Source organism: Bos mutus, chromosome 18 (genome assembly GCF_027580195.1).
Source record: "Bos mutus isolate GX-2022 chromosome 18, NWIPB_WYAK_1.1, whole genome shotgun sequence".
Lineage (NCBI taxonomy): Eukaryota > Metazoa > Chordata > Mammalia > Artiodactyla > Bovidae > Bos > Bos mutus.
Window position 1 is genome coordinate 4,719,213 of NC_091634.1, and position 24,774 is coordinate 4,743,986.

At 55.8% G+C, this 24,774-nt stretch overlaps 1 protein-coding gene across 4 annotated transcripts; it reads left to right on the forward strand.

Annotated features, from left to right (window-relative positions):
- The first annotated feature begins 16 nt into the window (after positions 1-16).
- On the forward strand, positions 17-17,344 carry SHISA7 (shisa family member 7). Of its 4 annotated transcripts, XM_070387139.1 has the most exons (6): positions 17-359; positions 6,432-7,162; positions 8,784-8,938; positions 10,334-10,396; positions 10,782-10,970; positions 12,667-17,302. In XM_070387139.1, exons 2-6 carry the CDS (start codon positions 6,483-6,485, stop codon positions 13,308-13,310), a joined length of 1,731 nt encoding a protein of 576 aa, XP_070243240.1. In that variant the 5' UTR covers positions 17-359; positions 6,432-6,482; the 3' UTR covers positions 13,311-17,302. The 4 variants fall into 4 exon arrangements, with proteins under 4 accessions (XP_070243240.1, XP_070243238.1, XP_070243239.1 ...); XM_070387137.1 differs by lacking the exon at positions 17-359 and having other exon boundaries at positions 367-7,162; positions 10,821-10,970; positions 12,667-17,344; XM_070387136.1 differs by lacking the exon at positions 17-359 and having other exon boundaries at positions 5,576-7,162; positions 12,667-17,303.
- The last annotated feature ends 7,430 nt before the right edge of the window (positions 17,345-24,774 follow it).

Sequence of the window (24,774 nt, forward strand, 5' to 3'; positions counted from 1 at the left end):
CCGAACCATTCTTGGGCTGGGGGGTGTCCCGGGGGCGACCGGGGCCCGCGGGCGGCAGGGGAAGAGGGATCCCCCGCAGGTGGGGAGGGGGTGGTGCCTCCGCTCAACTCCGAGCCGGCGGCGCGAGGCAAAGGCGAGGGCGGCCACTCACATCTGCACCGCAGCCGGCGCGCATCTGCCCGCAAAGGGACTGCCGGCCCGGGTCCCCGACACGCTGCCGGCCGCCCCCCAGGCAGCGCGCGCGCACACGCCCAACCGGGTTGGCTCGCAGACACGCGCTCGCTCTGCCTCCTCCGGCCGGCCCCCCACGTCGCCGCCACCCCCCCGACTCCCCCAGGGTCCCGCATCCGGAAAGTGAGGTGAGCGCGGCCGCACCCCGGTGCGGAGGGGGAAACTGAGGCAGGAGGGACTTGGGGACGCGGAGGAAGAGACAGGCATGCGGTTGAATGGATGGACGGATGGATGGGAAGGACAGATAGCTTCATCTGAGTGGTCCCTGTTCCCCTAAGACAGGAGCCCGAGGATCCGCATGGGGGCTCCCAGAATTCTACAGCCCCCTTGGAAATCTGGGAGTCGGGACTCAACGAGACCCCCAGTCAGGGCCGCTCAGCCCTTTTAGATTGTCAGGCTCCCCCACCCCCATCCCGTAACCTTTGGGGGCCCAAGAAGGCAATCCGAGTCCCCCAGGGACCCAAGCGTCAGAGCTCTCAGCCAGACCGCCCCCACTGGGGAATCAGAGCACCCCCCCTCCCCGTTCCTGGATCCCAGACCTCGCTCAGAAGGCCCGGTCACCGGACCCCGCGTCAGAGCGCCCAGGGGCCTCTCTCTACAGGGACCTACGAGTCCCTGCTTCCCCCTCCTCCAGGAACCCCTGGGACCGGGAGCCAGCACCCCCGGCCCCCGCCTTCCGGATCCAGGTGTCCCCCCCTCCTCACCCCCCAGCCTGAAGCCTCGCGTCTCGGAGGCCGCGCTCGCGTCGCCATGGCAACAGGAGTCTATTTTGCGCTGGGAACACACAGCTCCCGTCGCAGCGCCCCCCCCCCCACCCCGCCCCTCTAACCTGAGCCTGAGTGAGAGTGAGGGGCCCGGGGAGGGAGATGGGTGGTCCGGCGTCGGAGGGGGCACAGAGACACTCACAGGGTCAGAGATCTGTAGACAGCAAACCTGGGAAAGACACACACAGAGATGCAGACACGCAGTCAGAGGTAGCGAGAGACGGGGATGTGCAGAGAAGAGACGGGGCAGAGGGGAGGAAGAAATGCTGGCACGCGGAGGAGACGTAGGGCAGAGACGGCAGGATGCAGAGATGCGCTGAGACACGTGGAGAGAGACGGGCTAAGAGAGCCCGTGACCCCGGGCACCTCCCTGCAGAGATGAGACTGGCCGGCGGGCCGAGGGAGGGGCAGTGGGCGCGAGATCCGGGAGGAGGTCAGGACAGGGAGACGCAGAGACTCCCAGAGACAGAGAGCGGACGGGAAGGCCTAGGCACCCGGCGGGCTGCGAGGGGTGCGTGGGGACCTGCCGCGTCTCTTCCTCAAACCCCGCCCCCGGGCGGCGAGCTGGAGGCGGGGCCGGGTGCCTCCACCCCGCCGCCCCCGCCGGGAGCTGGGATCCCCGCCCACTACCCGGACCCCTGCTGCCGGGTCTGCCTCCTCTTGAACCCGGATCGCCCCTCCTACTGCCTTCTCGCCACATCCCTACCCCAAACCCACCCTCAACTCCAGACATTCCCAGGAGGCCCGCCCGCCCTTTGCCTTCTGACCCCCGCACCCTCAGCGCCCACCTGCCCACCCCTCTCCAACGCCCTGCAGCCCGAGATCAGGCTTCTGACTTTCTCTGGGTCTCCTCCCCCTGCGGGTCTCTGTCCTCCTTCTCAGGCTGTCTTTCCTTCTCTCTCGCTCTCCTTTGATTCCCAGTTATCTGGGGTTTTTTTTCCCCGTCACTGCTCGCCCTCCCAGGTCTCAGCCCTCTTCTCTTGAATATCTTCAGTTTCTTTGAAAGGAGGAGAATATCCCTTCTCTTCATCTCTGTTCTTCTCTCCCTGGGTCTCTGACCCTCTCCCTGTGTTTCTCTCTCTGGGTCTCTGTGTCTCTCTCTCGGTCTCCGTCTCTCTCTCTGGGTCTCTGTGCCTCTCCCGAGGCTCTTCCCTGAGTTTCTATGTTTCTCTCTCTCTGGTTCTCCGTCCCTCTCTGTGGTTCTCAGTCCCTCTCTCTGGGTCTCCATCTCCCTCTCCCTGGGTGTCTGTCCCTCTCCCTGAGGCTCCGTTTCTCTCCCTGAGTCTCTATGTCTCCCTCTCCCTGGGTCATTACCTCTCCCTCTCTCTAACCCTCTGCCCTCAACCTGAGACTCTCTCCCCGGCCTCCGGCATCCTGTTCTCACTCTGCTCCCAGGCATCTCACGAGACAGTCCTTGCCCCGCCCCCCCAGCCCAGCTGACAGGGTCAGAAGAGGGGTGGGGGGTGAGGTGTGTGGCGCAGTGCTGGCAGGGCAGCAGGGGGAAGACGGGGTTCTCCAGGAGCGCAGGGACCCCATCTCACACTGGCTCCCCGAGCTCTGTGCCCACATCTGTTATCTCTCAGGTCCTGGACTAGGATCCTGGGTTCTGGCCCTGAGCTGCTGGCTGTGCCCAGGGCGGTGAGGGAGAAGACGGCTTGGGGGAGGAGGATCGTGCCTTCCTGCGTGTGTGTGTGTCGGGGAGGGGGTGCTGTCTGGGCATGTCTGAAGGAGGGTCATATGCCTGCTTCCAGACGCTCCGCCCCGCGGGGTTTGCACTAGTGTGTGTACCCATGAGGCTGCCCGTCTGGCTGGGATACAAGCATCCACAGTCTACAGGCGGTGGGCAGCGTGTCCAGGTGCAGCTGGCTGGGGCGGGTCTCTGGCCGCGTTCTGGAGCTGTGTGTGGTCCCAGGGTGTCATGGTGTCTGAGATTGTGTCTGACTGTTGGGTGCTGTGGGCGGGAATGCCCAGAGACGCAGGGCTGTGTGTCCACAGGGAGCTGTACTGCACGTGTGTTGGGAGGAGGCTTGGGTGTGCTACCAGGACGATCCTGGGTGTCCTTGTGTGCTGTGTCCGGGCCACCACGTGGGTGTCCTGTGTTCCGTGTTGCCACGCACACAAGCTCTGTTGTGCATCTGTGCAGAGTTCTGTGAGGCCGAGGAAGGCTGGTCCTCTGTATCCGTGCATCTGGCCCAGTGTCGGCAGGGATAGGTGCTGCAGGGCAAGAGGTGGGACACAGGGGTGGGAGGCTCTGGCCCCCCGCTGACACAGGGGCCGTGTGTGTGTGTGTGTGTGTGTGTGTGTTGCTGGACCTGAGCGGGTGTATGCCCCCGCTCCTCCTACCCCACTCCCCGGAGCTGTCAATGACCAGGAGTTGGAATTTCCCTGGGAATGCGCCTGTGTGTGAAGTTGGAGGGGACCACGGCACTCTGTCAGCAGAGGGAGAAATTCTGTGATGGAGCCCTGCCAGAGGCTTGGCACAGCATAGGGACCGAGCCTGCACACTACTAGCCCATGTGGGGCAGATGAGACCAAGGCCCCCCTTGGCCCTGTGCAGCTCCCCAGCATCTGTGATTTAGCAGGCAGATGGCACCCTTGTGTGTGTTTGGAAGGAGTGCCCCTTCCCACAGATGGATGATGCCCCCCCAGTGTGCTTTGGGAAGGAGAGCCAGTCTCTCTGCCAGACCCTCTTGTGCAGTGCACAACCTGCCCAACCATACGTGGCCGCCCTTGTATGAATGAAGGAGTCCACATCGCCACGTGCATGTGTCGCTCTCAGAAGGGGTATCTCTGTGAGCATGAAGGCCTGCGTTTCTCTGTGTGGGACAGAGGCATCCATGTTCTATGGGCGGTGGTGCCCTGAGTTCAAAATCTAGCTGTGACACCATTTGATGTATGTTGGTTGTTTTTCTGTTTCTTAACTGTAGTAAAATATGTGTAACACAAAATTTAACCATTTTAAATGTACAAGTCAATAGTATTTAATGATGGTGTGTGACTACCATCACTGTCTAGTTCCAGAACATTTTCATTACCCCCAAAGAAGGCCCTGCCCCCACTGAGCAGTCAGCTCCTCTTCCCACCTGCGCTCAGCCCCAGGCAACCACTTATCAGCTTCTGTCCGCATGGATGTGACTATTGTGGACATTTCATATCAATGTAATCATCGATATGTGACTTTTTGTGTCTGGCTTTTCTCTCTTAACATCCTCGAGGTTCCTTAGGATGTAGAATCTATCGGTGCTCTGTCCCTTTTCATGGCTGAGTATTATTCCACTGAATGGCTAGACTGCATTTTGTTTACCCATTCATCAACTGATGGGCACTTGGGTGGTCTTCCCTCTGGGGCTGTTGTAAACATTTATGTATTCAACTCTTTGGGGCAGATACCTAGGAGTAGAACTCCTGGGTCATGTGGTAACTCTAATTTTTTTTTTTTTTTTTTTTGGCCACATCCTGCTGCATGCGGGATCTTAGTTCCCAACCAGGGACAGAACCTGTGACTCCTGTATTGGGAGCACAGTCTCAACCATTGGCCCACCAGTGAAGTCCCTATATGTTTAACTCTTGAGGAACTGCCAAAGTGCTTTCCAGAGTGTGGGCCAAGGCACTTCTTAGAGGACTGTGACACACCAAGTGGGGGCGTCCAGAAGGCAGCGGGGAGTGCAGGACAGGCGCCAGAGCAGAGCTAAAAGGGAAGGTTGAGGCCCCATGGAAACGTGGGTGGCGCCTCAGCTCCCACAGCCCTCTCCGCATCCCAGCCCCCAGCAGCCTTTGATAATGCTGTGGTCCCAAGATACACGTGCACTCAAAGGGGAGGAATAAAGGGTAAAAATAACAGCGAACAGACATCTATTAAACTAGTCCCACCCACCCACCCTCACTCCCACCTCCTCCCGCTGCTTTTATTTCTTCATGGCCTCCTTCATAATTTCTTAGTGTTTCTTCATAATAGTTTTCAGCGTGCATCCCATTGATACGTGTCTGTGTACTAGCTTTGTCTGCGTGCCAGAATGCGAGCCCCATAAAGACAGAGGCGGAACCCTGTGGTTCACCCACTGCACCCCCAACCTCAGTCAACACTGCTGCAGGAACCCGCCTGCCGGGCTGCTGCCGCAGACACAGCGAAGCCGACCTGTCCGTCTGTCTGGCCTCTCTCACCCTGTCCCCTCCAGGGAGTACAGTGCCTGCACTAGGCCAGGTGCTGCTCGGAGCCCTCTGAGTGCGCGCTAAGTTGCGTCTGACTCTGCGACCCCATGGACTGCAGCCCACCAGGCTCCTCTATCCATGGAATTCTCCAGGCAAGAATACTGGAGTGGGTTCGTCCTTCCAACCACTCAGTGATAGCCACCCTTACCCCCAGTTTATAGATGGGGAAACAGGCACATGAGGACTTAGGTGTGTCCAATGCCAGGCACCTGGCACATGGTGGGGCTGGGAGATGAACCATTGCTACTCTGACTTGCCAGCTGTGCAAGGAGACACTTCAGAGCTGAAATTGTAAGATTGTGTGTGTGTGTGTGTGTGTGTGTGTGTGTGAGGGGTAAGGGTGGGGAGTGGGGCAGAGAGAGAAGGGAGACAGAGGCTCAATTCCCCTCGACTATCAGACCTAAATAAAGGAAAAAAATAAGCTTTGGGGGAACTGAGGACCACAGGGGTGTAGGCCAGCAGTTCTAACTGAGGGCAAATGTGCCCCTAAGGGGACACTGGGCAATGCCTGGAGGCATCCTATGTTGTCACAATGCGGTGGGGGGTGTGAACGCTCCTGCACCTAGCAGCTGCTGCTAAACACGCCAGGGTGCAGGGACCGGCCCTCAACAAAGTGCACTCCGCCCCCTGCCAGTAGTGTAGGGCACTCCCTCCCTGCCCCGCCTCCTGGTCTACGAACTCAGATTCTCAACTCCGATCTCTCTTTCCTCCCGTCTACTCTCCTCTCTCTCCTCCCCGTCTCCCCACCCCCGTCCCCCGCGCCCGCTTATTGCCGCCCTTGGTCCCGCTGACCCTGCCCGCCTCCGCCCTGGCTCCCTGGCTCCCCTCGGCCTCTCCCTCTGCCCTCTCCCTCACCTGCCTCCTTGGTTTCTTCTCCCTTCATCCCATCTCTCCTCTGTTTTTTATCCGTCCCTCTCATTTCTTCACACCCCTGTCCACTTTCCCTCTCTTGCTTTCCCATTCATCACTCTCTGACCCTTTCTCTGCCCGTGATCGTTGCTGTTCCCCCTCTGCGGCATCGGCACATTCTTCTGTGGCTCCCGTATCACCGACCACTGCCCCTGGCCAACCCCGGGCCCATGCATGTCCCCCGCTTTTCCGCCTCCTGGCTCCTGCCCGCCCGCTCCCCGTGCTTCTGTCTTCCCTTGGGCTGCCTTCCTCATCCTTTCCTGCCACCATCTCCACATTTCTGCACCTCTGGCGCCTTTCTTCCGTGCACCGTTCCAGCCTCGGTTCGCCCCCCAGCCTGGCTGCCCCGGCCGAGCTCCTGCGCGCCCCATGCCGGCCCTCCTGCTCCTCGGGACCCTCCTGTTCCTGGCCTCGACTACCGGCCAGGCTGGGGCGCGTCCGTCCAACGCCACGAGCGCCGAGCCCCCGGGTCCGCTGCCCGCTCTGCTGGCGCACCTGCGGCGCCTGACCGGGGCGCTGACGGGCGGCGGGGGAGCAGCGGGCCCGGGGGCCAACGGCACCAGAGCCAGCACCCAGAGCTCGGCGGGCGCGGCCGCACGTGCGCCCCCTCCGGCCGAGCTGTGCCACGGCTACTACGACGTCATGGGCCAGTACGACGCCACCTTCAACTGCAGCACCGGCTCCTACCGCTTCTGCTGCGGCACCTGCCACTACCGCTTCTGCTGCGAACACCGCCACATGCGCCTGGCGCAGGCCTCCTGCTCCAACTACGACACGCCGCGCTGGGCCACCACGCCGCCGCCGCTGGCCGGGGGCGCCGGGGGCGCCGGGGGTGCGGGCGGGGGTCCTGGGCCCGGCCAGGCCGGCTGGCTGGAAGGGGGCCGGGCGGGGGGTGCTGGGGGGCGTGGGGGCGAGGGCCCAGGGGGCAGCACGGCCTACGTGGTGTGCGGGGTCATCAGCTTCGCCCTGGCCGTGGGCGTCGGCGCTAAAGTGGCCTTCAGCAAGGCGTCCCGTGCGCCCAGGGCGCACCGGGAGATCAACGTGCCCAGGTGTGTGTACTCTGGGGCCGGGGGGCGGAGAGGGGGTGCTGGGGCTGGACTTGGGCGACGGGGGCGGGGCCAGCATGGAGTGAGGTGGGTGGGCCCGCATGGCCAGAGGCTGAGGCAGCCTCCCGAAGCTCAGAAGCCGATGCCTTGAGGAGATGGGCGGGGCCTGAGAATACAGGTGACTTAAGTGACAGGCTAGGGAGTGACGAGGTTGGTTCAGGCCTTCATTCAGCAAATATTTCTTGAGCGCTTTCTGTGAGCCAGGAGCTGGGGCACAGCGCTGAACAAGACAAAATCCCTGCACTGACGAGTAAACCTAGCCTCTAATCCCAGGTCAGCCGCCTGTGGGCTGTGTGACCCGGGGAAAGTTGCTTAACCTCTCTGCCTGTTTCCTGTGTCTGTACAGTGGGGCTAATCATTGTTCCCCACCCATTCGGGCAGCAACGAAGATTAACTGGGTTGATTCATGTCCAGTCCTGGCACATGGTAAGCCCTCAATAAATGATGGCTACCCTTATCATTAAGATAGTAAGCAAGCAGTGTTAGTTGCTCAGTCGTGTCCAACTCTTTGGGACCCCGTGGACCATAGCCCACCAGGCTCCTCTGTCCATGGGATTCTCCAGGCAAGAATACTGGAGTGGGTTGCCATTTCCTTCTCCAGGGGATCTTCCCAACCCAGGGATCAAGCCTGGTCTCCTGCATTGCAGGCAGATTCTTTACCATCCGAGCCACCAGGGAAGCCATGCACATGGGCAGTATACTTTCAGATACTAATAACTGCTGTGAAGTAAAGCAGTATGACGAGCTGTGAGTGGGAGGGGAGGTGCTGTTTTACACGAAGGGGTCAGGTAAGACCTCTCTGAGCAGAGACCTGGAGGATAAGAGAGAACCAAACAGGTATCTATGGAAAGGGCACTCCAGGCAGAGGAAGCCGTAAGCGCAAAGGCCCTGGGGTGGCGTGTTGGAAGGACTGTGAAGAGACCCACGACACTGGAGCGCAGTGGGTGAGGAGGAGGTGGACAGAAGCAGGCAGAGGTGGGTTCATCCTAAGTGTGGCAGGGGGGCCCCTGGAGTGTCCTGAGCTCCGTGTGCAGCCACCTGAGCCCTGGGCTGTGCATGTGAACTTAGCCTGCAAGGGACAAGGGCAGAAACGGGCAGGCCAGGTGGATCTATGGCTCTGAGAGGCAGGCTGCTGGCCGCAGAGGTGGCGACAAATGGTTGGGATATATTTTGGAGAGCGAATCCAGGGGATTACTAAGGGCCATGGAGGAAAGACAAAGAAGAGTCAAGGGTGAATCTAAGGTTTTATCGCCATGGGGACGGCAGCAAAAGAAACAGGAGTAAGGTCCCAGGTTCGGGGTGGCGCGGGGCCACAGAGAGGACGCTGTGGAAGGGACCACACAAGGGGTAGGGTCCAGATGAATTGGGGAAGTGAGTCGAAGGGACCTTGAGGCAGGCGGAGCTCAGACTGACGCTAACAAGGGGCGTGGCCAAAGGCGAGAAGCCGAACTGAACTAAGACACCCGCAAAGGTGAGAAGGGGAGGGGAAAGAGGCCTGCGCCCTCCCTCTCTCCATCCCTACCCGCAGCCCCCAGGCCACTGACCATCCGTCTGCCCCTTCCAGGGCTCTGGTGGACATTCTGAGACATCAGGCGGGGCCCGGGGCCCGCCCGGACAGGGCACGAAGCAGCTCCCTAACCACAGGGGTCGGAGGCCCGGACAGCATGCCGCCGAGGACGCCCAAGAACCTCTACAACCCCGTGAAGCCGTCCAATCTCGGTGAGCAGAGGCGGGGCTGCGGCTGCCCTCGGCCCCGCCCCATCATGTGGCCCCGCCTCCCACCGCCCTGGACTCTGCCTTCCCCGCACAGTCCGGGCTGAGCCCTGTTTCGGACACTGCTCCGGACGGTGCAGTGAGCCCGCCCCACTCCCTGCCCTTCCGTGGGCACCCTAGGTGGGCACCGCGGGCGCGTCGACGGTTTCTCAAGCCACTGCGCTTGAGAAACTCATGTCAGATCACCCAGCAGCCGGTGACACACAAGGACGCAGGTAGCCACTGAGTTGGAATGTCTGGAGCTAGACGCCTGGTTAGACTCCTAGTTCTACCACTGTGACCTGGGGCGACCGTCTTCAGTTCTCTGGGCCTCAGTTTCCTCATCCATAAAATGAGCATCAGAGGAGGGCTCGCCTCACATCACCACTCTTCTTACGGGGCGTGGCCAGAGCGTCGGCGGAGAGGTCCAGGCGGCTGGGAGAGAGTCAGAGGGCCTGGTCTGGGGAGGCAGAGGAGGCGCCCTCAGAAAGAGATCTTGGGGCAGTGGCCAGGGGACGGAGGAGAGTTTCTTGGGCAGCTCAGCTTGTGAGGCCCCCAGAGCTGAGTCTGGGGAGAGGGTGGGCAGGCACCTCAGGAAGGGCCTCGAGTGCCGGGCCAATCTGAGTAGCTCTGTGTCCTGAGGGCAATGGGGAGCCAGGGAGGAGTTTAGAGCGGGAGAGGGGCAGAGTCCCGAGTGGGCAGGTCTATGTCTCTGGGACCCGTGTGCAGGGAAAGAAATGAGAGGAGGAAGGCTCCGGAGGAGGCTGGGAGGCGGGTCCAGGCAGTAAAGTACGCGGATTGATCTGAGGTCAGGAACGCAGGAGAGAAGAGGGCTTTGAGTACTAGTGATGAAGAAGAGACATTTGACCTGGATCTGGAGGGATGAGCAGGAAGGAGGTCTGCAGGCAAAGAAGGGGAGGAAGGGGTTCAACGCGCAGGAAACAGCGGAACAGAACGTGCAAAGGCCCTGTGGCAGAACTGAGCTGGGCCACTGGGCATCAGAGGGAAGCAGGGCTTGAGGGGAGGGGTGAGAGATGAGACTGAGGGCAGGTCGGAAGGCCTCAGAGGCCGCCCCCAGCTTAGACTGTGTCCCATCGGTGATGGTGAGATAGGTGGAGGGTTTCGCGCAGCAGAGGGGTGTGTGTGTGTGTGTGTGTGTGTGAGGAGCACCGTGGCTGGGCTGGTCTTGGAGCTGGGCGGAAGGCTGGTTTGACGATCCAGAAGGGAGAAGGAAGTCAGGGCAAAGATTGCAGAGCTGGAGACCAGGAAGACGCGAGCAGGGAGCCTTCCACACGGACCAGGACGGGGTGCCAGCTGGGCGCCGGCAACGGCAGTGACGCCCTCCCCTCTTGGTCCCCACAGATAACCTGCACAACTACCTGCACCTCAGCGTCAACAGCCCCAAACACCACGCTGCCACTCTGGGTACGCAGCCGGGGCGGGCAGGGCTCCCTCCCTCCCCACCTGGCACTAGTCGGAGCCAGGTACCCTGATAGGGCAGGGCTGAGGCCGTGGGAGCCTATCCTCACGGACCAGCCCGGTAGCCCTGGAGCGGTCCGCGGGAAGCGGCCTGGAGCGCGCCCCTCCTGCCTGGGGTGGGGCACACAGGACGTGCGGGCTGCACCTCCTGCTCCTTCCCCAGCAAGGAGCCCCCGAGGGGACGTGGGGGGAGTGAGCAGAGGGAGCTTGGACTGCTGCAGCTTTGAGGGGCTGGAACCCCAGGCTGCTAAAGCTCTAAGGGGGCGGGGGCGGAACCGCGGGGTTCGAGGGAGCAGGGCCTGACTAACCCGGGCCGTGCCCTCTGCCCCAGACTGGCCTGGACTGACCCCGGCCGTGCCCTCTGCCCCAGACTGGAGGGCCATCCCGCCGCCCAGCCCCTCCTTGCGCTACTCCACGCTGTCCTGCTCGCGGTCCTTCCACAACCTCTCGCATCTGCCCCCGTCCTACGAGGCCGCCGTGAAATCGGAGCTCAACCGCTACTCCTCTCTCAAGAGGCTTGGTGAGTCCCGGGAAGGGGGCTGCCTGGGCGGCGGGGCGGGGGCAGGGCCTGGGTTCAGGACCCTGGACAGTGGCCCGAGCGCCTGCTCAAGCCCTCGATTTCCCTTCCCTTTCCGGCCCCCACCCCCCCCCCCCACCCCACACCGCTTAGGGTTCTTTTTTTTTTCTCCAAGGGCTTCCAGAAAGACTCAAGGTCATTCTGCATCGCAGTTAACTACTTAGGGTGCTTTTCATAAATGCAAATCCATGGTCCTCTCCACAAGATCTATTGCATTCATCAGGACTTGTGTTTGCGATTAATAGAAACATAATTTAAAGGGAAAAAAAAAGTAACTATGCTGAAACACAACTTAGAAAAAAAAGCTAACTACACTGGCTTGATAAGGCAAATTCTGTGTGCCGAAGCTTCAGGTGTGGCTGAACCCAGGTACTCAAGAGCTGGCGCCAAGATTCTACATCTCTCAGCTCTGCTGAACAGTGGGCTAGCTTCGTTTTCAGACAGAATCTCCCTCTGTGATGGCAAAGACTGCCCTGACAATCTTCAGCGTAGTTCTTACCAGAAGAGTCTCTCCCAGTGATTGCAGCAAAAATCCCAAGCCCAAACTCCACTGGCCAAGAAAGGGTCATGAGCTTGTCCCAGAACCAGTCACCATGACTCTTGATTGGACATTCCTGGTCGTGGAGGAGGCGTCACACATTTTAAACTGAGATTCACAGTCAGAAAGGGTTTTTATATTGTGTCTCATGAAACCCACATACACCGGCAATTTTTTAATTACAGCGAAGTTTTGAAACTTGCTCTTGTGGACATTTTCAAACAGGTTCAAGAGCAGAGAAATGATAAAATGAACCCCTAGGTTCCTATCATCCAGCTTTAACATTTTCTTACTCCCTCCTTCCCCCACCCCATCTTTTGGTGGGTTATTTCAAAACAAATCCCAGATATTATGTCACTTCAACCATTGATATTTCAATAACACACACAGCTGAAACAAAAATTGTATGAATGGTACTCACCCTTATTCTCTTGATGGGCTTCCCTGGTGGCTCAGACGGTAAAGCATCTGCCTGCAGTGCGGGAGACCTGGGTTCAATCCCTGGGTTGGGAAGATCCCCTGGAGAAGGAAATGGCAACCCACTCCAGTACTCTTGCCTGGAAAATTCCATGGACTGAGGAGCCTGGTGGGCTACAGTCCATGAGGACACGACTGAGCAACTTCACTTTCTTTCAATTTTTTCTTATTGTGGGAAACTTTCTAATAATTTTCTATCCTATTTCATTTTGCAAAATACTGTCTCTACCCCACAACCTTGACTTTACAATCCACGAATGGGTCGAATCGAAAAATACTTTCTACAGGATGAAAGAGAAGGAAGTTTCCTCAAAAAGCAAGAGCTGGGTTCTACGCCCAAAAGAAAGGATATTCCCAAGCGATTTAAAAAACAGTCCCCCTCCTCATCTACGGCCCCAGCACCGCAAGCTGGGCCTGGGAACATGCATTCTTCTAGCTTGACTGTTCCCACTGGTTAAAACCGTGCCCCTGCCCAGGCTAATGCCCAGGAAGTTCCGGTGATGTCTGGAGCTCCCTGGGGGCGGGAGCCCAGTGCGAGGAGAGGCAGAGGGATGGCCCAGGGAGGCGGGCAGCTTCTGGGCCGGCAGGGGGCCCAGCTCTACGGTTTCCCCGCTTCTCCCGCAGCCGAGAAGGACCTGGACGAGGCCTACCTGAAGCGCCGGCACCTGGCGGAGGTGCCCCGTGGGACGCTGCCCCTGCACGCGCTGCGGCGACCCGGCACGGGGGGCGGCTACCGCATGGATGGCTGGGGCGGCCCCGAGGAGCTGGGCCTGGCTCCCGCGCCCCACCCTCGGCGCGTCATGTCCCAGGAGCACCTGCTGGGCGACGGGGGCCGGTCGCGCTACGAGTTCACGCTGCCGCGCGCGCGCCTCGTGTCCCAGGAGCATCTCCTCCTGTCGTCGCCCGAGGCCCTGCGCCAGAGCCGCGAGCACCTCCTGTCGCCGCCGCGCAGCCCCGCGCTGCCCCCCGAGCCCTCCGCGCGAGCCAGCCTGGCCGCCTCCCACTCCAACCTGCTGCTGGGGCCCGGGGGACCCCCCACGCCGCTGCACGGCCTGCCGCCGCCACCCGGACTGCACGCGCACCACCACCACGCCCTGCACGGCTCGCCGCAGCCCGCCTGGATGTCAGACGCCGGCGGGGGTGGGGGCACGCTGGCCCGCAGGCCGCCCTTCCAGCGCCAGGGCACGCTGGAGCAGCTGCAGTTCATCCCCGGCCATCACCTGCCCCAACACCTCCGCACGGCCAGCAAGAACGAGGTGACTGTCTGAGCGTCCAAGGCTGGGCCGGGGGCTGGGGCGCTGCGGCCTGGGGCCCCCATCCCAGCCTGCACCCCCTGCCACACCCGGCTGGGGGGCCTGTAATCCAGACCTGCGGGGGCCAGGAGGGCTACCTCCAAGGACACGGTTTTGGACGAAATCCTCACGAGAGAAAAAGTTTCCTTCTCCAATGTCATGGCAGATAAGATCCTCCTGTCACAGTCTGAGGCAGGGCCTCCTTCCCATGACGTCATCACAGAGGAAGAGGCCTGTATGTGAGGTCATCAGTAGTAAAAAACGTCTGTGTTCATCACAGGGACAAACCCTGCTTCCCATGAGGTCATCGCAGAGGAACAGGCCCACTACAGACATCGCTGGAGGCCGTGTCTGTGCTCCACGGTGTCATCACAAAGACCTCCCTCCAGTGACGTCATAAGAGGACCAATGCCTTGTCCCATGACATCGTCCCGAGAGACAAGGAGCCCTCCTGTGACGTCACTGCACAGATAAGTCTCACCCTCTGATGTTGTCTCTGGCACCAAAAGGCCTCTGTGGACCTCATCGTCACCAGGAAAATATTTTCTTCCAAAGAAGATGCCTCTGTCTATGAAGCCGTGCCTGCAGACAAAGCCATCTTCCCAGGACGCGCCACAGGGAAAAGCACCTCACGTCCTTACCAGACACAGGCCTCCTTTCTAGGACATCGCCACGGGGGTTCTGCTTCCTTCCTGTGACGCCATCACCAGAGGAGCTGGCTTGCCCTGTGATGTCATCCCCGCAGACGGGCAGCCCATTAGGGGCCTCTCCAGGGTGAGGCCCCTCTGCACCGCAGCACCAGACTCTGCCTGCACGGAGATTACGTCCCCGTGAGACACATCCACTGCGATTGCCCAGCATCCACAAGGCGGGCTGCCCAGAGCCCACGACTAAGCTGGGGGCCACCAAGGAAGGGACCGGTCCTGAGATGGCATCTCAGGTGTCATTGCTGGGGCGGCTGCCCTGTGGGGAAGCTTTGGCCAGAGGTGACAGCCTGCCCCTGGGGCCCTGGAGCTGTGACGACACCACTGGAGACACTGCCTGCTCTGGAAGGCCATTCCTTGTGATGGTGTCACCAGAGTTTCTGCCTTGTCCCACCATGACTTAGCTTGGATGCTCTCTCCCCTGACCCTAGGGACAAGCCCTATGTGATTTCCACCAGACCCTCCCCTCAAGTGAGGCTGGGCCATGGGTCCTCCCCCCATGCAGAGATGTCACCTCCTGGTGACTCCTGGAGGACAGCACACATTCCCAGACTGGCTTCTGCTCCCAAGGAGGCCGCTCCACTGCTCCTAGAGTCCTGGGGACTCTTAGGCGGCCCCACATCTCTCTGCCACAACTACAGACATCATCAACTCTGCAGAGTCCTGGCCTCCTGTTGGGGTGGGGGGTGGGGTGTGCCTGCTACTGACATCATTGGCACCACAAGACTTCCACCACTCATGGCCGCATTGCACCTGGGGTCCCGTGGTAACCATGGCTGGTGATGACATCATTTCCCAGGGTTCCCTATGATCTATGGCGTGTTCATCTCCCAGGATCCACCACAGCTAGGGTCTCGTTCTCATCCAAGATTCATCATAACTATAGTGTCACCTTCTAAGGTAGCCTAGAGCCAGTGGTGTCACCATCATCCATGATTCTCCACCAACATGGTGTCATCATCTCCCAGGATTCACCACAGCTGATGATGTCATCATCCCCAGAACCCACCATGACCAGTGATGTCATCACCTTCCAGAATCCAGTATGGCCGATGGTGACATCTTCTACCAGGATCCACTAGGACTGATGATGCCCCAGTTTCCCACAGACCCCCACAATTGTGCTGTCATTATCTCCCAGGATCCACTCCAACCGCAATGTCTTCATGCCCCAGGATCCACCTTAACCATGCTGTCATCACCTCCCAGGAGCCAATTCAGCCATGATGCCACCAGGCCCCAGCATCCCTGAGAGTCGATGGTGTCCCGGGACCCATGACATCCAACATCATCATCTTCCGGGATCCACTTCAACCTTGGTACCATCATCAACTGGGATACACCAAAACTGTGACATCATCATCTCCCAGGATCCCAGACACCCAATTATGTCATTTATCAGGATCCATGTCAACCATGTATCATCACCTTGAAGATCCATCCCCTTGGGAGCCAAGTACTATATAGCCAAGTACAGCTATATTTCAATTCTCTTGTGGGGTCACCTACAGTCGTTCCCTTTAGAGGAACCAGCACAATATGTATTCTTTCCCCCCTCCCTCAAAAAGAGCGTGGGGTGGGGCTCCCTCTGATGACATCATCCTACTCCAGCCCTTCTTGGTGATGTCACTGCCTTGCTCCTGACTCAGGCTGATGCCTGCCTCAACCTGATCCCAGACTTGGCCTTGGCCAGTCCCCCTCACCCCTGGGTGAGGGCACCAGTTATCCCCCCTCCGGATAACTGCCCTTCACCCAACCATCTGATCGGTGACAGGGTCAACACAGAGACCTCTTAACATCCCCAGAGGGGGGCCTTCCAGTCCTTGGGTGATGTCACTGCCCCAGTCCCAACCCTGGCACCGGAGCCGCACCCAGCGCCGCACGCCATTGGCTTGGGCCAAACTCTCCCTGGAGATGCCCAGGGCGGGGCCAATAGCTGCCGACCTCCCCGGGGCCTTCAGTGGTGTCTGCCGCTGCCTCATCCCGGGAGGGCACATCTGGAGCGCGGCGGCCACCGCCCCTACAACCCGCAGGGCAGGGTGTGCTCTGCATCTCCCCGGGATGGCAGAGGAGCACCACTCTCTCCCCTTGCCCCTTCACCCTCTGGGGAGTCCCCAACACCCAACGCACAATTTGCCCCAAATTCTCTTTGTACATAGCCATGTTGGGGGGCGGCCATTCCCCCACTCTTAAAGGGCTACACGCCCCCTCTCCCAGCCCCGAGGGCCAGGTCGGGGGGCCTCTTCTCCCTCTTCTGAGCCGCCCCCCTTCCTCTCCTCTCTCCCCACAAATAACGGCACCTCAGCTCATCCCTTCTCATCGGGAGCCTGGGGCAGAAACTTGGCCCTCAACTCCCACCATGGTCCCCTGGAGGAGGAAACGGCAACCCCCTCCAGTGCTCTTGCCTGGGAAACCCCATGGACAGAGGAGCCTGGAGGGCGATACTCCATGGGGTCTCAAAGAGTCGGACACCCCTGAGCAACTGAGCACACAGCATGGCTCCCACCACACTGAGGACACTGAGGGGCTAGCCCCAGTCTACCAGGGCCCCAGGGCCAGTGTTTCAGCCCCGGCTTGCAGCTGCTCCGCTGGGCTCCCCCAATCCCTCCAAGGGCCTCGACACGCCCAAGGTCCCTAGGGCAGACTGTGACTTCCCCCAAAAGGAGCCGGCTTGAGCACCTGCCCCCCCAGAGCCCCTCCCCTCCACTCACTACCCCCAAGGAGCACTCAGCCTTCTCCAGCCCCCACATCTGCAGGGTTTGGGGCCTCTCATTTTTTATATGCCCCCTCCCCTTCCACTCGCTCTTTCCTGGCCTGGATTCCAGGCATCTCGCTCCCTGCCACACACCACACATCACTCACTCTACACAGGCTGCCCGACCCTGGGGCCTTGACCTCTTATCTCAAATAAGCCATAGTGGGGAGAGGTCTTGAGGTGGATGAGGAAGTGGGCATGTCCTGCCAGACCCCCCTGATGCTTCCAGAGCTGAGACCTCGCCATCTGAGTCTCCCCCCTGCCCTGCTGCCTTGTACATCATACAGGCTTGTGTGCGTACGTGCACGCACACACATACACCCATTCCAGTGAGGGGGCAGTGGAGGACAGTATGGAGAGAAGATGATCCATTCTGGACCAGAAGACCTTCTGCAGCTCTGCCTGCTTCCTTACCCCTCCCCACCCTGCTCCGCCACCCAACACTGGACTCGTCCCAGCTCCTTAGTGAGGACAGCCAGCCAAGCTGCACTTGGTATTTTTTTTTTAAATAAACAGATGTTTTCCTGATCCCCGGCCTCAGGTTTACTGTGGGGAAAGGATGGGCTTCCACCTCCACATTTGCAGGTCACTGGGGAGTCTTCTTTGTGGCCGAGGCAGGGTGAGCATCTAAGTGTCTTTGCAGATGGGTGGTCAGGAGTCTGGCAAGGGGCTGCACTGCTAGGTGCTTTTAAATCCTTGATTTCTTCCTATGTGTCCTGACTCAGCATTTAAGCATTTGTTTGCAGATTCTATTTGTTTGCACCTCCTTACATCAAATTTTTTGACTGAATATCATTAAAATGTGTGTGTGTGGGGGGGGCGCTGTGTTAGTTTCCCTAGGCTGTGGTAATAGTAGTACCACACTCGGGGCAGCTTAAACAGAAGTGCATTCTCTCCCGGAGCTGCTGGAGGCCGCAGGTCTCAGAGGGCGGTGTCGGCAGGGCCCGCTCCTCCTGAGGCTGGGTGGGAGGATCTGCCCGTGCCCTCCCCCCGACAGCTTCTGGGGGATTGCGGGCAGTGCTGACACTCAACACATCGTCTTCCCTGTGTACACCCGACTCCTTGGCAAAATGTCCCGTTTCATAAGGACACCAGTCATGACAGATTAGGGCTCACCCCAGTGATTTTCCCTGCAAAGACCCTATTTCCAAACAAGGTCATATTCACAGGTCCTGGAGGTTAGGACCTAAAACACTTTTTTTTTGGTGGGAGGAGGGGACAAAATTCAACCCATAACAGTATGTGTGACAGAATACAGTCTAAGTGTCAGTTTTTATGATAACCAGGAAGCATTTTCCACACCTCTCTCTTCCCGCCCAGTGCATTAACATATATGCATAGTGAAGACAGAACTGTCCCCTCCTTCTGTCTCAGGAGGTGCCCCGAAGGCAAGGTTTTATGAACTTTAGGACAACCTACCCCAGGAGTATCTAAATGCTTGTTTATCAACTGCCAGCTCTCATTACATCAAAGCATGAGTTTGCTCGTCTGGGTCGTGTGTGCAGGGCATTCCAGTACCAGTTTTATCACTAAGAAAACCCCTTCCTCTCTAGTGCATTTAAGTGTTTGCGTCTCAAATATTAGATTTTATTCTGTATCAGTCAGGGTACTCCAGAGAAACAGAACCAGTGTGTGTGTGTGTGTGTGTGTGTGTGTACTTCTGTCAAGGAACTGGCCTGTGTGAGTGTGCATGCTCAGTCGCTTTAGCTGTGTTCAACTCTTTGCGACCCCAAGGACTATAGGCCATCAGGCTCCTCTGTCCATGGGATTCTCCAGGCAAGAATACTGGAGTGAGTTGCCATGCCCTCTTCCACGGGATCTTCCCTGACCCGGTGATTGAAACTGTGTGTCCTGCATCTCCTGTGGGGGCTGGCAAATTCAGTCTGTAAGGCACTTCAGAAACTCAGGCAGGTTTTCTAGGCTGCAGTCTTGAGGCAGGATTCATTCTGTTCCAGGAAACCTCAGTTTTTTTGCTCTAAGGCCTTCGACTGATTGCATGTGGCCCATCGTATGATCTAGGATAACCTCCTTTACTCAAAGTCAGCTGACTGTAGATGTCTACAGAATACCTTCACAGCAATACCAGGGCTGTGTTTGAACCAACAACCAGGCACTGTCACCTGGCCAAGGTGACACATAAAACCTAACCATCCTGGCAGGGAAGGGCTAGCTGGGAGACAGAGTGTGATCTGCAGTTGAGAAAGACTCCTCCCCTTCCATGACATGTTCACCACCAGCTAGGTTTCACCTGCTTGGGTCCATTTGTTTGACTCTAGATTAATGGGAGGGGAAGGGAGTAATGCCTTCAAAACACTGATGTTGGGTCACTGGTAAAATGCCCCCATCTGGTCCATGTAAGGGTTGTTCGTCCATCTATTCTTTATGTTGGAGGCTTTGTCTACAGGTAATTGGAGGGTGGGGTGGAAGGAGAGGCAGGGTGGTGATGCAGTGCATCTAAGTATGGGATCACTGAGCACTCAGAGGGTCTCCTCCTGGGCACAGACTAGCAAAGTACTTCCCTGCCTCCCAGACGTTATTAGACATGCCAGATATAAACAAACCCTGCTGCTTTAGCACCTGGGGCTGCTGTTACTGTGGGACACTGCAACCTATTCTGCTGATGCACCTTGCCCGTGGAGAAGGGGACTGGATGGCTGGGGGCTATTTGCTGTACTCTCTTGCATTTGTATCTTACCTGCCTCCTGAGAAATCTGTATGCAGGTCAATAAGCAACAGTTAGAACTCAATATTGAACAACTGACTTGTTCCAAATTGGGAAAGGAGTATGTCAAGGTTGTATATTGTCACCGTGCTTATTTAACTTATATGCAGAGAGCATCATGCGAAATGCCAGGCTGAATGAAGCACAAGCCAGAATCAAGGTTGTCAGGAGAAACATCAATATCCTCAGATACACAGATGACACCACCCTTACGGCTGAAAGTGAAGAGGAACTGAAGAGCCTCTTGATGAAAGCAAAAGAGGAGAGTGAAAAAGCTGGCTTAAAACTGAACATTCAGAAAATTAAGATCATGGAATCCGGTCCCATCACTTTACAGCAAATAGATGGGGAAACAATGGAAACAGTGACAGATTTTCTCTTCTTGGGCTCCAAAATCACTGCAGATGGTGACTGCAGCCATGAAATTAAAAGACGCTTACTCCTTGGAAGAAAAGCTATGACCAACCTAGACAGCATATTAAAAAGCAGAGACATTACTTTGCCAACAAAGGTCCGTCTAGTCGAGGCTATGGTTTTTCCAGTAGTCATGTATGGATGTGAGAGTTGGACTGTGAAGAAAGCTGAACACCAAAGAATTGATGTTTTTGAACTGTGGTGGTGGAGAAGACTCTTGAGTGTCCTTTGGATTGCAAGGAGATCCAACCAGTCCATCCTAAACGAAATCAGTCCTGGGTGTTCATTGGAAGGACAGATGCTGAAGCTGAAACTCCAATACTTTGGCCACCTGATACGAAGAACTGACTCACTGGAAAAGACCCTGATGCTGGTAAAGATTGAAGGCAGGAGAAGAAGGAGGTGGCAGAGGATGAGATGGTTGGATGGCATCATCGACTCCATGGGCATGAGTTTGAGCAAGCTCCGGGAGTTGGTGATGGACAGGGAAGCCTGGCGTGCTGCAGTCCATGGGGTTGCAAAGAGTCAGACATGACTGAGCGACTGAACTGACTGACTGACTTGCACTTGTGACTTTTTTGTAGTTGTGTAACCTGCCTTTGGGCTTTCCTGGTGGCTCAAATGGTAAAGAATCCACCTGCAATGCAGGAGACCAGGGTTCAATCCTTGGGAAGATCCCCTGGAGAAGGAAGGGAATGGCTACCCATTCTAGTATCCTTGCCTGGAGAATATCATAGACAGAGGAGCCTGGCAGGCTACAGTCCATGGGGTCACAAAGAGTTGCTCACAACTGAGCAACTAACACTTTTACTTTTTTCAACCTAGTTTTTAAAAATAAAGTTTAAATTTATTTTTTAAATTATTTACTTAAATTTTTTTATATTTTCAAATTTAAAAAATGTTTAAATCTGAATGTCAACAGTGCCAACTTTGGCTGCCATTGCCCTCACTAAGGAGCTAGATGCCCAGGAGTGAGGGTGATATGGGAGACAGGAGTCTCTTCCCTTCCCATGCAGTTGTAATGCCAGGGCTTAAATGTTACCTATTTTTCATTCAATGTAGACTCTATGTGCCTGTCAACTATTTCACTTCTGTTAAGTCAACAAAGTAATCTGATCCACATGTCCCGTGCTTTGGTTGGGCAAGTCAAAGACAAGATCTGGCACAAGAGTTTTGCCTTTGTAACCTTACACTTGCTCAATTTGCAACTTCACTGTGTTGATTAAACAAAGTTCAGCCTCTGAGCAGGTATTCTTAACCTGCGTTTGCCGGGGTAGGCTTGCGAACTTCTGATATCTATACCAGATGCTGTGTGCATGTGCCTTTTTTTCTTTTCATGTCTTTTTAACTTTATAAAGTTTCAAATGTACATGAATTACAAGAACAAGCCCAAGAATTCCTGTACAGCTTTTGTCAACTCACCAATTGTTAGCATTTCATTACACTGCTTTCCAGTTTTCTTCGCATATGAATATTTTTTAAGACAATTGAGGGTGAGCAGCTCCTAAGGAACATTTCTGAAAAACACAGACATTCTCTTACAGAGTTACAGTACAGTTATCAAAAATCAAGGACTTAACATTGATGAAGTCCATGTTCAAGTTTCACCAACTGTCCCAATATTGTCCTTTGGAGCAATTCTCTTTTCAGCTCCTGGGAAAATCCCCCTAAACCCTGGGATTAGGTGTTGTAAGTAGTTATTGTGTCTCTCGAGACTTGAACAGCTTCTCAGTATCTTTCATGAGTTTTGGAGTCCAAGGAGCAGCATAATTTTTATTTCGGTCCCTACCAGTAGATATCTGGGGTTTTCCCATTTTCCACTATGATAATGCTTTGAGGAATATGTTTTTGCACGCCACATGGAGCATTTACGTAGTTTTCCCTGGGATGAGCTCCTAGGAGGGTGAACTTTTGGGTTGGAGGGAGGTGTGTTTTTAAGACTTGCTACATGATGCCAAGATGCAGTTCCTAGAGCCTTGCCAAGCCCATGTATGTGAGAATGCTCATTTGCTCCCACAGTCGCCAGCATCAGGCATTGTTCTATTTAATCTTGCAGCGCATCAGAGAAGTCAGTTTTACAGCCATTTAAGGAAGCCTCTGGCAGCTAAAGTACGTTTTTATCCAAGGCGAAGTCAGCCCTGCAGTCTGGGGTTTTGGAGCAAGATGAGAGCCAGCCAATGCGGTTCACTGCCGCTGCCACTAGAGGGAGCACCTGATCCACTGCAGGCACTGTTGTCCAGTCACTAAGTAGGGTCTGACTCTGGGGCTCCATGGTCTGCAGCACTCCAGGCTTCCCTGTCCTTCACTATCTCCCTGAGTTTGCTCAGACTCATGTCCACTGAGTTGGTGATGCCATCCAACCATCTCATCCTCTGTCATCACCCCCTTCTCCTCCTGCCCAGCATCAGGGTCTTTTCCAATGGTCAGCTCTTCACATCCGGTGGCCAAAGGAATCAGAGCTTCAGCTTCAGCATCAGTCTTTCCAATGACTATTCAGGGTTGATTTCCTTTAGGATTGACTGGTTTGATCTCTTTGCTGTCCAAAAGACTTTCAAGAGTCTTCTCCAGCACCACAATTCCAAAGCAGCAATTATGTGGCACTCAGCCTGGAGAATCCCAGGGACGGGGGAGCCTGCTAGGCTGCCGTCTATGGGGTCGCAGAGAGTCAGACACGACTGAAGTGACTTAGCAGCAGCAGCAGCCTTCTTTATGGTCCAACTCTCACGTACGTACATGACTACTAAAAAACCATAGCTTTGAGTATGGGGACCTTTAACAGCAAAGTGATATCTCTGCTTTTTAATATACTAAGTTCGTCATAGCTTTTCTTCCAAGGAGCAAGCATCTTTTAATTTCATGGCTGCAGTCACCATCCTGTGATTTTGGAGCCCACGAAAATAAAGTCTGTCACTGTTTCCACTGTTTCCCAACCTATTTGCCATGAAGTGATGGGACCAGATGCAATGATCTTAGTTTTTTGAATGTTGAGTTTTTAAAGCCAGCTCTTTCACTCTCCTCTTTCACCCTTATCAAGAGGCTCTTTAGTTCCTCTTTGCTTTCTGCCCATTAGAGTGGTATCATCTGTATCTCTGAGGTTGTTGATACTTCTCCAGGCTGATGCTTGTGATTCCCCCAGCGTGGCATTTCACATGATGTACTCTATATATAAATTCAATAAGCAAGGTGACAATATACAGCCTTGACATACTCTTTTCCCAATGTTTTCCCAATTTTGAACCAGTCCATTGTTCTGTGTTCAGTTCTAATTGTTGCTTCTTGACCTGCATACAGGTTTCTCAGGAGACAGGTAAGGTCGTCTGGTATTCCCATCTCTTTAAGAACTTACCAGTATTGTAAATTGGTAAATATGGTAAATGTGACTGTGTTCATATTTACCAATTAACTAGCTCTGACCACTGAAGAGAGTTCTAAGTTCTGCTCAGGGACACAGAGGAAAGTGGTTCTTGTTAATCACCTACCACAGCCCCTACAGATGACATGTTTTAAAATATTAAGGCCACTAAGGGGCAAAGAACTTGTCAGCAACCACAGACCATGGACTCAGTAATAAATATGGAGGCATTTACCCATGAAAAGATGCTCAGCCTCACTGAGAAGAAAGGGAACACAGGAGAAAGACAAGGCACCTCTGTCTTTCCATGACTGACACACGTTTCAGAGACTGCTGATGCTTGGTCTCATTTCTGCATCAGGACATTGACATTGGCAGCCTCCTCTGCCTGGAACAGTCTTTCTCCTCTGGATATTCACAAAACTTGTTCCCTCACTTCCTTTAAATGTTTATGGAAATGTTTCCTTCTCAATAAAGGTCTACCCTGACTCCCCTAATCTAAAAATTCTCCCCCTTCCTCTCCCCCTAGTGTTCCTGAACCATCTTGCCTTAGCTGCTCTAATTTTTTTTTTTTTTTTTAGCTGCTCTAATTTTTATAGTAATTATCTTTTTGTACCACCAACTTTTCTTACCAACTAGCCTGGGACTTTCCCAGTGTTAGCACTAAAGTTCGGCATTGTGGGCAACCTGGACAGTTGGCCACCCTAGGTTTAGTGCTTACTGTTTATCATCTGTCTCCCCACACAATGGATGCCCCAGGAAGGTGGTGCCTTGCTTCCTGTCTTGGTCACTGATGTATCCCAAGCACACAGAACAGAGCCTGGCAGACAGCTAGCTATAAATAAATACTTGAATGAAGGGACCAGATCCCAGTGGTGGGGATCCAAATAAGGAGAGCCCTGCCAAGGGCTACTTGGCAGAACTTCAGACACTTGTGCTCTTTGAGCCTGCAATTCCACTTCTAGGAACTTCCCCTTCAGGAAAGCTCACAGCTTTGCCTGAGGATGCTCACTGCAGCTCCTAACCACACACTAGACCAGCGTAAACACGCTCCAAATTAGCTGGAGAATGCTAGAAACTCCTAGGTTCTTATGGAGGATCACAGTGCACGCTGCTGAGGAAGGATATATGGGAATGTAAATGTGCAAGTAGTGTGGGGAGGAAGACACCAGATATTCACAGCAGGTACGTGAGGTGTCGTGAATCGGAACGTGAAAGGGGAAGGAGGGCTAGAGCTGTGCTTCCTCCTTTCACTGCAGTCACTGTGAATTTCCCTCCAAACATGTATTTCTTCCATGAATTAATACATATGAACAGAAGAAATGAAGGTTCATTTCTAAAGCTACAAATTTGGGTTTCACTGAGCAAAAGTTGTTTCTGGGCCTTCAGCACTTAGCAAAGGAAGGACACCCCTCTCCCAGCCCATCTCCTGCCCATCCATCTCCCAAACTAACTCAAAAGGCCCCATCACTAGGCCACCTCCGGAGTCCTTC

Coding starts and splice junctions, on each gene's coding strand:
- SHISA7 (XM_070387136.1), top strand. CDS start 6,288: ATGTCCCCCGCTTTTCCGCCTCCTGGCTCCTGCCCGCCCGCTCCCCGT. Junction 7,163..8,783: donor CGGGAGATCAACGTGCCCAG/GTGTGTGTACTC, acceptor TGCCCCTTCCAG/GGCTCTGGTGGACATTCTGA. Junction 10,397..10,781: donor ACACCACGCTGCCACTCTGG/GTACGCAGCCGG, acceptor CCTCTGCCCCAG/ACTGGCCTGGACTGACCCCG.